The following is a 12,500-nucleotide window of genomic DNA, read 5'->3' as shown; positions in this document are numbered from 1 at the left end:
CGTGCATTTGACCTTGCCGAAGTTTAAAGGCTGATGCAATCGGAGTTTGGGGCGAGAAGCCGACACATTCATGCGCTATGAAATTAGCGGAACTTCCCGGCAACGGGCTTGATCAAATTATAAGTAATTAAAACGTAATTAAACTGATCAGCTTATTATAATAATGATCAAATAAAAGCCACGCCCATTAAAGTGATTATTTACATATACACATATAGCTATTATATATTTTTCTACTTGTGTATTTATTTTGAGCAATTTTGGATAGTTTTGTATTTGACTTGTGGATATTGCTTGTTTTTTTATATGCCAATGATTTGTGGCCTGCCAGTTTTTTTATTAGCCATTTTTTGCGGACCAGCGCTGACTGAGTGGGCGACACTGTCAGCAGCGTCACGTGAAATCGTTATAAGTTGCCAAAAATCTGAATTTTATAATTAATGACTTTGTTCAGAGAGTGAGAGGCAGATATAGATCGAAGGCCTTTTGGTCTTTTGCCTCTTTGTTATACTCAAGATTAAAAAATATTCCGTTACTTGCCGCTGCATTGACCCCTGGGCTTGGGCGAGTTTTGCGAAACTAAGCACTTTCGACGTCATCATCATTGACGTCACAGTAGGCTCTGCGCGTGGCAGAAAATACAAAAAAAAAGTAAGCACGATACAAAAATCAATTATTCTGTATATACACCACATACTTACACACTTACAAAAACACACACAAATATATATATATGTATATATATATATAAATTTACACATTCACATGCACACACAAGCAGGCGACGGAGACGATGAGCAAGCGCAAAACGGTGCGACCAACCTCTACACAAACACATGCACACAGCCAATGTACATATATGCACGTAGGCGCATGTGTATGTCTGTCTGTGTGTATACAACGGGGCGAGCCCCCAAATCTGGATTCCCAATTGCGGACAACAAATAACTTTACTCAGCGTCAGCAGCAACAGCAAAAACGGTTGCCAGCTTCAGAGCCAGCGATTACAGTGCGTTGTAAGCCAACGTACGCAACAAGGAAAAAGAAAAGAGAAACAACTCTAATTTTAGTTGTCTGAGTCGCTTATTAAGTGGTTCGCGGAACTCTTAAATACTTGAGCTTGGTTCAGTTTAACTGGTTCGCAGAGCTCGAGTCTGCCTTAACAGCCACTTCACTTGTGAACCGGTTTCAATAAACAGAGACAGGATTTCGTCACTTTTAAAAAAATTACAGCTAATACAGCACTCAAGTATGTAGCTGCGGTTGCTCTCTTCTCAATTCAATATTCAATATACAAAAGGCTGAATCATTGACTAGCCACACACACATACACATGCAAGCATATTTATTTATATACACACGTATATATTTATGTTGTCTAATGCTTATTACGTATAGGGTAATGCATTCTCTTCTGTTTGACTCTATATGACCTACGTAGACCCGTCCAGCCACTGCGTAGTCAGAGACGACGCCCACCAAATTTTATCGTCGCCTTAATTTTGTATTTCATTTTTTCTAAGCAATTTCCGTTAGCCAGATAAGAGGCTACTTTGTAGTTGTATTTGTGTTTGAGAAGATAAAAAATGTAATAATTTTACTGATTCACAGCACTAACGTGGAGGCCAATTTTTCATGCCCTAACTTTATATACATACATATATAAATAGATTTATATATTTTTATAAAAATAAGTAGTTTTTTTTTTTTTTTTTTTTTTTTTGTATTAAGCCATTTGTTTTCAATTTCAATATATTCATATATCATGTTTTTAATTGTTGTTTAATTTTGCCAAGAAACTAGTTGAAAAAAAGACACGTGCGAACCTGTCGCGCTTGGTCTGTGAATTTGATTACATGCGTTACACGCATACACACATGCATGCATACACACAAATATGCATATAGGGGCGTGTTCTGCTGCGCAAATACACATATGCATGTATGTATGTGTACACACCCACATGCATTTATGTAAGTCTGTAAATGTGGGCATATGCCTACATACATGCATTTGTATATGTTAGTGTGTATGTATGTATGCATACGTGTGAATTACGCCTGCCATCAACAATACATGCATAAAGACACAGCTCACATGATCATAAGGTATTCGCGTCATTACTGTTGTTGCACTTTTGCGAGGTAACATGGGGAAATATTGTTAGACGCCGTTGCAATAGCAAAAAGCACATTGCGGCAGCCGAGCCTCTTTAAACAATATTAAGAACATGTAAGCAACACCAATACATAGGCATATGCGATAAGTTTGCATACATGCACTCCCATACTGAGATATACATATGTGTGTTCTGGGTAAGTAAAAATGTGTTATATGAGAATAATGAGAATGAGTATAAAAAGCACCAGAAATATAACTTCCTTGGAACTAGGTGAGCGAACGAACGAAAAAGTCAAGTGAGCGACGGCGAGAGGTTAGAGCGTATGGCTACGAAAATGTTTGTTAAGCACGGGAGTACGGGTGCGCTGGTTGAAGTTGCTATACAAGTTGGTCAGGCAATGCGTTTTGGTGTATTGTTTTGGTGTATTGTTGGAACGCGCGAATGCCGACGACGGCACGTAAAATATGTGTACATACACACGCACATATTTATACATATACATACAAGCATGACATACATATACATGCCTGTGCATATAAACATCTGTACATGCAATGATAATAGAGGCTAACACCATCAACGGAAAATGAGAGACGAGCCCCACGAACGCCAAAACCAGGCAGCGACCATCAACAAAAAATTCCATGCCGTAAATTTATATGTATGTCCATACATGCATACATACATATGTACACATACATTCAAGGAGAAAACAAAGAGAGCCTGCTCTGGATAGCAGCGAACAGCTATGCAAACTTGTTCTTGTAAACTGAGCATAAACTGTTATACACCAATGGTAGTAGCAGCAAAATGAGCAGAAAATACCCAAAAGAGTCGCAGAAATATCTAAAAACTTTCAGTTTTATCGACATTTAAATAGCCTTCTTTCCAAACCAGCGATTATGCTATATTCAAATGTTAGCAATATCTACGGAATGTATACATAAAATTATTTAACTATGTTCATACGAATACATGTATGTATGTTTATAGTCATTTACACATTAGTTTTAATACAACGGGTTGACAAATACCAATTAATAAGACAGCCATGTTATGCTCAAGCTTCTGAACGCCTACCAAAAGGCCGAACTTATAATGTGCAATAGTTTGCTGACGATGGCAAAATGTCTGACACACACCTGACCGCTCCCCCGTTCAGTCTCTCTGTGAGAGCAGTGGTGACGCTGCTACCTCTGCTCGCGTCGTTGACCGCCCCTTATACGTACAACAGTCATTCATGAAGCACTTAAACACAGCTCTCTTGCTCTCTGTATATGTATGTACGTAAGTCTGTATGTATTTTTGTTGTGCGATTGGCGCTATCGCTTGTATGTGTGTGCTCTCACTCGCTCTCTCCCTCGATATGCTCACTAATGTGCACGATATTGTATCTTGAACGCAGGCCCAGCAGAAAATGCTGCCCTCTCCATACGAATTGTCAATTTTGACCTTCAAGGTTCCTTCAAAGTACACTACGTAGACACCATATATATACACACACAAACACAAACGACGCACAGACGCTGACGCTAACGTTGACGGCGACAGCGCACGCTCGACGTCGGCAGCACCACCGTAAAGCAACTGGCGAAGCTTCACGGAGAATAATTCCGTGGCAAACGTTTCAAAGCAGTGGACGCGTGCAGCGGACGAAAATAAAGCGGCCGAGACAAAAAGTATTTAAAAAAGAAACAAAATCAACTAAAAGCGAAAATCGCAAACAAAAAAAAAAAACAAAATTTAAATAAAAAATAAAGCAAACAAAGACAATAAACTCGCACAAAACTAGCAGAAAACAAGGCGGCCAAAAAAAATAGCAAAGAAAAGAAAAAAAACGCGAGCTAAACGCGCGTGCACAAAAATACAAGTTTCTGTAATAAATATATATATATATTTTTTTGGGTGCCAGTGCCTGTGACTGCCTTTTAGCGACTGCCAAACTAAAGAAACTGCTAGTGCAACAGCCAAGAGCTAAACCAAAGTCAAAAGGAACAGCAATTACAACGACATGGACCAAGAGCAGCAGCTGAATGGCGCGATGCGCAGCGTTTCTATAAATAGCAACGGACTAGCCACAAAACTGAATGGCCACAATGGCTGCAAAGGCAACGACGAAACGGACAATGTAAGAGTGTTGCCAGCGGCGACGGCGGCGACTGGCGGCAGCTTCACTATTGGCAGCGACACTAGTAAAGCGACAAATGCAGCGAACTCGGCGACTGCGGCGACAGCGAATGCAAATGCAATTCAAATACAAACATCAGCAGCTGGTGCGAGTGCAGCGGACAAAAAGAAAATGGTGCACGAGTTATGTCAGCAGCTGTTGCTAACCGATGAGCAGGTGCAGGAGCTGTGCTATCGCATATTGCACGAGGTGAGGCGCGGCCTGGCCAAGGATACGCATCCCAAGGCCAATGTGAAATGTTTCGTTACATACGTCCAGGATCTGCCTAATGGCAATGAGCGCGGCAAGTTCCTGGCCCTCGATTTGGGCGGCACCAATTTCCGTGTGCTGCTCATCCACCTGCAGGAGAACAATGACTTCCAAATGGAGTCGCGCATCTATGCGATACCGCAGCACATCATGATCGGATCAGGCCGCCAGCTGTTCGATCATATTGCCGAATGTCTATCCAATTTTATGGCCGAGCATAATGTGTATTCAGAGCGTTTGCCTTTGGGATTCACATTCTCGTTCCCGTTGCGCCAACTGGGCCTAACCAAGGGCCTGCTCGAGACCTGGACGAAGGGCTTCGACTGTGCCGGTGTTGTCGACCAGGATGTGGTCCAGCTGCTCAAGGATGCGATCGCGCGACGCGGCGACGTACAGATCGATGTCTGTGCCATACTTAACGATACGACGGGCACTCTGATGAGCTGCGCCTGGAAGAATCACAATTGCAAGATCGGCCTCATTGTCGGCACCGGCTCCAATGCGTGCTACGTGGAGAAGGTTGAGGAAGCTGAACTCTTCGATATGCCCGATAATCACAAGCCGCACGTTCTGATCAACACGGAGTGGGGAGCATTCGGTGACAATGGAGCTCTCGACTTTGTGCGCACCGAATTCGACAATGACATCGATAGCCACAGCATCAATCCCGGCAAGCAGACGTTCGAGAAGATGATCTCGGGCATGTATATGGGCGAGCTAGTGCGTCTGGTGCTAGCCAAGATGACACTGAATGGCGTCCTCTTCAATGGTCAAGGATCGGAGGTTCTCTTCACTCGCGGCCTCTTCTTCACCAAGTATGTGAGTGAAATTGAAGCCGATGAGCCCGGAACATTCACCAACTGCCGCCTGGTACTGGAGGAGCTGGGCCTCTCCAATGCCACCGATGGCGATTGCGCCAATGTACGCTACATATGCGAGTGCGTCTCGAAGCGTGCTGCCCATCTCGTCTCGGCGGGTATTGCCACCCTGATCAACAAAATGGATGAGCCACATGTGACGGTCGGTGTTGATGGCAGCGTCTATCGTTTCCATCCCAAGTTCCATAATCTGATGGTTGAGAAGATAACGCAGCTGATTAAGCCGGGCATTAGCTTTGATCTGATGCTCTCCGAGGATGGATCTGGACGTGGTGCGGCGCTGGTTGCGGCTGTTGCCTGTCGAGAGGATATACTCAATAGCAAGTAAACGGTTGGCAATCACAATCGCAATCGTAATTGTAATTGTAATCGTTATCGTTATCGTAATCGGAATCGGCGTCGCAGTTGCTAAACTTAGCAAAACCAATCAATTGAATTCGAATTCGATCACTTTTCGAATTTCCAATTGCAAATTCTTAAGGCGAAAATGAGTTAGTTTCCTTTGCCACCGCTGCAGAGGCGCCAATCGCAGCCTCCAGGTAGCGCCAAAGCGGGGCACTTCTTAGTATTTAAATTAGGCAAGTTCTTAGACAAACAAAAAGAGAAAAAAACGCAAAAATAATGGAATGTGTATGTTTTAGCAATTGTTCTTAATTTCTTATCTTTCATTATTTTTGTTTTTTGTTGAACTAACTACAGTTTTGCGTTATCTCTTTCTCTCTTAATTAAATAAATTATTTGTATTTCTAATTTATTTGATTGGATAATCGATTCTCGATTTTGTATAAAAAAAACAATTGTTAATATATTTTACAACACACCTACACACACATACGCATATTTATACACATATAAGATATATGGGTTAATATATCGGGAAATTTCTTATTAAAACGGCAAAACAAATTACAAAAAAAAAAAACATTTTTTCGATTACGAATTGGCAAAACCTAAAACAACTTAAAGCGAATGCTAAGCAAAAAGAATAAGGAGAATAGGCAAAAAGAAAAACGGGTAGCGCACTTTCATGCGCCGCCAAAAAGTGTTATACTGTGCTACAAGCATCATCATATCCTAAACCAGGACAAGAGAAAATTGAAACTAGAAAATCGCACGTTGTTTATGAAAACTACTAATTAAATACTAAAAAAGATGAAAAACTTAAACACAGAGAGGAAGGTGTTTTGTAATTGTAAATGTTTATAACTAGTAAATATATATATTGTGAAGCGTTATATGATAATACAGCTTATTTAGCCACTATTTCGATGTATTTTTGTCTTTCTTTAGTTTTTTTTTTTTTTTTTTTTTCTATCTTATAAGCAGCTAAACAATTTTTTTTATATTGTTTCAATATATAAACAAACAGTTGTTATATGTATAAAAATATTTATATGTATATTCAGCTGAGAGTTATATATATGCCTAGTTTAGTGCTTAATTATTATGTAGTTTTAAATGTTATAAACGATGAGAAAAAGGTACCTTAAAGAGTCCTAAATATATACGAGACAACCTTATATACATTTACGAAAAAAGAGAAAAAAAAACACACACACACACATACACTCACATAAATAAAATATAAACACAATTGATAATTTTTCTGCTAGCTGCAAGCGTAAATTTTATTTTGGTTTTTTTTTTGCAATGTTCTTAGTTGGTATTTGTTTTTCTTTTTTTTTTTTTGCAATTTTTCTCCACATTTTGTTGTTATTTTAAGGCGTGTTTTGGCAACTGCGCGCAGGCGACGCATTGCATGTTGAAAATAATTAAAATTGAAAAAGAGAAGAAAAAATTTGAAAAGTAAAAACAAAAACAAAAATCAAAGAATATAATCAATTTTTTTTGCCATGTATTTTTAATAAAATTAGCCAAGCAAAACGAAACAACAACAAACTCGCTGTTGAGAGAAAAACGAATATTATGCAAAAATCGTGTTTATATTTTTCATGAAAATGTTTTAAAATGAACTTTACCCTGATAATAATGAATGACTAATCAATCGATCAAGGAACAAGGATCAACACAACTGCGGCGCAAGCTGGGTGCGAGAGGGGCGTAAGACCCAAGTTGAAGAAATTTTATTGTTAAGCCACACAAACAAAGAGAAGCTCACACACACACAAAGCACACAGCCACAGCGTAAGAATCTTTATAACAGCTGAACAGAATTTAGCTGGCAAAGAACAAGTGAAACAAATATGACAAAATGATTTCGAAACCAACCAATAAAAATGATTTAAAAAGAAAAACAAGCTAGGAAACAAGCGCAAACGGAAACATGTGTCTCTTTCTCACAGGGTACAAAAAAGAAGGGCCACACACACACGCACACAAACACACACCACGCATGTGCTTGCACTCAACAGGAGAGCAATTGAAGAGAACGAAGTTCACTCTTTTGCCAGTTCGCAAGGAAAGAGTGGAGAGAGAGAGAGAAGGGCGCACTTGAAAGCGAAAATGTCACGTGCCATCGCTGGAAGATCACATGACGCAATTGTAACATTTTGAGTTTATTTTGTCTGCCAGTTATTGAACGACGCTCCGGCTTTCTGAATAAAGCCGCCTCATCGATACTAATTGATGAAACATTGACGAGAATAGCAACTGTTGTTATGGCTATTAATGCAGCCTATATAGGAAATTAAACACCAACAATTGCAATGACTGTCGCCTTAGTCACAAGTCAAACTCGACTGGCCCAATTAAAAATGATTTCAATTCGTTTCGTTTGGTTTCGTGCTGTTTCGTTTTACGCATTTGAATTGCAGCCGATCGAAGCGTCGAAATCGATCGAGCTGCCTTTACAGCGCGAATTATTCCAGCGGCGGGAAGTTGGCGTGCGCGTTTAGAGCGCTCAAACGAATTCCGGTCGTAGCCTCCGTCTCTAGCCCACACACCCCACCGCCCACTCTTGTGTAGAGCCCGGAACATTTATTACCAGACGCTGCTCAAATAGATTGATTTACTGTTGTTTGATTTGTTCTTAATAAATATTTGTTATATATGTAAGTGCCCGAACAGTGGGTGTTTGTCACAATGTATACGTACATAATAAAAATATATGTACATAATATATTTTCGACTCGATCGTCCTACTACTCATACCATGTACATACATAGTTTCAATAACAAAAATCACTTCATCTGTTATAATAATACCCATTTCATTATTTAGAGCATTTCAACTTCGTTATACTTTTATGATGCTTATTTTTATCCGAAGTCTCAGCTAGTTTTACAGTCGTATCGATGCTATTGCGACCGCAAGCTGGGAACTTTCGCAAGTTCCGCGAAAGTTGTTTTTATTAAAATTGCCAGCCACATGTAAATTCCCTGACCCAGTCGTCAGTCCCCGATACCTGATCCACGGTGCTGGATTGCACTGGTATAAATATACATAGATACCACGTACAGACTTATATATAGAATGCAATGCACAGATCACGTTTGAAAGGCTGGCGAATCATTTCAATATGAGCGCAATAGAAAAATGCAAATGCAAATCGTAATATGGCACTGGATGTGGATTGTAAATGTGCTTGTGGATTCTGGATTCTGGATATGCATGTGCGCCGCTGATGTGAAATTAGGATGTGGATTCAGAACTGCATGTGCACCTAGATTCTGGATGTGGACGTGTGCTTTGAATTTAGCTATGGGTTGTGGATTTCGAATTTAGATTATGGTTCTGAGACGTGCATCTGCATCTGGATGTGGATTGTTGGTGACAATATGAAAATGGAATTGGACTCTGTTGTTGGAATTAGGTTTGTGGAATTTAATGTTGGTTGTGGATTCCGAACTTGGGATTGTGGAACTAGATATGGAAGTGCATATGGATTGTGCAAGCGCAATTAGCTTAACTTAGGGCGAAAACTGCGAAACGATTCTTGCGGTTTTTTTCATTTAATTATATAAATTGATAAAGTCCAAAATTTATGGGAATGACATAAAGGCAAATAAGTATTTAATTTGACAGTCAAAAAACTAGTCAAATAGGACAGGCAGATAAAGTGTTAGCTGGGTTTACGTGTCGTTTACTTGATGAGCTAATGCGATATTGATAATGACTCTGGGCTACGTAATTTCAGAAGTTTTCGTTTTCGACGAGAGCATAATCTATACGGTATGGTTGATTGACTCGCCCTTTCTATATCCAGTAAATGTGTTTATTCGTAAAATGTTCGAAATAAATAAAAACAAATTTATTAACCAATTTGACGAACAAAGGGTATTAAAAAGACGAGAGACATATGTCTAAAAACCCCATACAAATCTAGCCACGAGCATAAAATTGTTATGTCTTATATGAATACATATGAATCTATAATGTATGTATATATAGACACCTATATAATCCTGGGGCGATTGCCTGCGTCAGTGGCCAGCCAGCAGACAGGCCGCAGCAACTATTTATCAGCCAATACTTTGACATTTTGTTATTTCGTTATGTCGTGATCTTGAGTTAATTTAGCGCCGATTTAGCAAATTTGTTTTCTGCGATGTTTTGCACTTTACTTTTGGTTTTTGGGCGGCAATAAAATGAAGGAAAAAAAGACAACAAACAACGTAAAAATAAATGTCTAAATTTAAAGAGCAATATTGTAGTTTTTGTTTTCTTTATTCATTATCGAGCATAGAATGAAAATAAAATACGCAATTAAGCTAACGGTTAATGGTGAGCGGGCAGAGGAAAGCGAACAGCGAAGAGCTGAGAAATTCTGAAGGGCGGACAAAGCGACAGACACGCCCACTCACAGTAATGTGTCGCTGTTGAGTGCTATACCGACTTAGCTCATACCCTATAGCTGTAGCGGCTGGCATAAATGCTTTATTGATTATTTGCATATTGAAAAATATGCAATTGCAATCAATTGTAAGTGTTACATAGATTGTATAAATTGACTCAAATTGTTGTATGATTTTGTACCATTGCTGACGCATGCTTTTCAGTTCTATTGGCAACTCTGTTACACAGCGTTAGTTGGAAATTGCGCCGATCTCTCGCGTTCATTCTCTCTCATTCTTGCGCTCTCTGTTTATCTTCCCTTTCGTGCTGGTTATGCAAATGCCAAGTGCAGTTCTTGAAAGTGTGAAAACGTAAACGTAAGCGAATCATGTGAGTGCCAACAATATTGAAAACATTGCACTTAATCATATGGCAAAGAGCGAGGGAGAGACGAAAGCAAAGTTGCTGCTTCTGTTGTTGTTGTCAACCATTCGACGGATGAAAACAACATAAATTGAGATTGGAGTTGATATGTAGTAAACAGTTAGCCGGGAGTAATTGGAAACCATTATTCGAACATGTTCGTACATTTGTACATACTTATGCATGTATACACACATGCAAGCAAATATATAAAACTTGTATTTAGCACGACAAAAATGTTATTATTTTGTTCACCTGTTGCAGTCAGACTGAAATGTAGCTGCAAGTGCAAGAGAGGAAAAGAGGAGGAAAGTGGAGGACGACGAAAAGGTGAATGCCCAGTAGACAATTTGCATGGTGATATTTTTTTTATTTGTTAATTGCATAACAATAAAAACAATTTAGTTTATAAATATTTGACAAAAAATATAAAAAAAGTTAATAAACGCCAAAGCCAATCAACTATTTTTGAACTTTGATGGAACTTACACCTATAAATACTAACGAAAACGCTGATCCATATTAAAATACAGTCAACGGATCGAATACTCACGGAACAATTGATAATATTGAAACAAAAGTGTCGAGATGCATTTGTAATTAATTGCAATACCAGGTAGAATATTATACTTGGCTTGTGTTAAGATTATTCTTTAATTTATCTATAATTTTCCTCATTCAAATAGGATTTCGAGATTTAAGAACAACACATTTTACTGCATACTTTCAGGGAGAGGAACTGTTCAATTTTTAGTTGTTGCATACAAAGGGCGTTATTTTCATATATCTCAAAATTAAAATATATATGCATAGACCGAGTATAAGAATTTCGCAAAAGTTAACAAATTTTTACTTTTCGTCAGAGCGAAATGCAAAGTATGCATACAAATTACAACCTGAAAGAGAGATCAAGTGTAAGAGCCTCGCTAAAATGATTATAATTGGTGCATGACGAGTTAAAAACAAAAAACTAATTACAGATAGACAGCAGTCATGCAGATAGGTAGCTAGCTAAAAGTTAAAGCTGGCAAAATAAAAAAGGTAATTATGATGCTTCAAATTGGCAACTGGGTCGTAATAGCTCGCCAAAAAAACCAAAGAGAAAACTGTGCTGCTCAACAAGCTGCACTTTAAATACCCTTGCGGCATTTGCTTAGATGTTCTTTTTTTTGTCTTAATTGTTCAGAGCAGGCACTAATTTTGTATATATGATATGTTGATATATATGCAGTATTGCGTTATACCCAAGAAATGTAAATGTATGGTTAAATTAAAAAGCTTTTGTAAGCCCTTATAGAAAAAAACGTTACTTTAGTCAATTGACTTTGGAATATCTTAAAAGTCAAGGAGACTAATCATCCATGAAATGCCCAACAAATGTATATAGATCATTTGTGTTTTCTTTGCTTTCTATGCGTTACATCAGCTATGACAGAATGGGAATGCTTGGAAGGGTATGCATATTCAGCAACAACAACCAAAAATAAAGTCGCGACGCAATTTCCTCATTGTTGTTGCTGTGCTTTTTCTTTGAATGATTGCCGTTATTATTTTATTACACACAACTGCAAATTATTTAGTGTGCCTTTTTTTGTTAAACAATTTTTGTTTTGTTTTGTGTGTATTATGGAAACATTTTTATTGTCAAATTAGATTGTGAGCGGTTTTTAATGTTTAATTGAAAGGCGCTGGCAACGTTTCCGTCTGCTCTGTCTACGTCTGCGTTTTCGTCTTTGTGTTTGTCTTCGTCTCTTTCTCGCTGTGCTGCTGGCATCAACGCGGTCGACGCTGCAAGCGTCGATCGCTGCGAGCGCTGTCATTGTTTGTTCATTGCAATATTTTATAATTAAAAAATATTGCACAAGTGTTTACGGATGATTGTTTTTGTTTTTTTTTTTTTTTTTT

At 38.7% G+C, this 12,500-nt stretch overlaps 1 protein-coding gene across 1 annotated transcript; it reads left to right on the top strand.

Annotated features, from left to right (window-relative positions):
* The first annotated feature begins 3,599 nt into the window (after nucleotides 1-3,599).
* Nucleotides 3,600-5,869, top strand: LOC111592364 (hexokinase type 2). Its single transcript, XM_023304526.2, has one exon. The coding sequence runs from the start codon at nucleotides 4,134-4,136 to the stop codon at nucleotides 5,763-5,765; it is 1,632 nt and encodes a 543-aa protein (XP_023160294.1). The 5' UTR covers nucleotides 3,600-4,133; the 3' UTR covers nucleotides 5,766-5,869.
* The last annotated feature ends 6,631 nt before the right edge of the window (nucleotides 5,870-12,500 follow it).

This window comes from Drosophila hydei, unplaced genomic scaffold, assembly GCF_003285905.1.
Source record: "Drosophila hydei strain 15085-1641.00,03,60 unplaced genomic scaffold, DhydRS2 tig00000477-arrow-arrow-pilon, whole genome shotgun sequence".
In the NCBI taxonomy this organism is placed as follows: domain Eukaryota; kingdom Metazoa; phylum Arthropoda; class Insecta; order Diptera; family Drosophilidae; genus Drosophila; species Drosophila hydei.
Note: the sequence above shows the minus strand (reverse complement) of the source record. Positions and strands in the feature narration are given on the sequence as shown.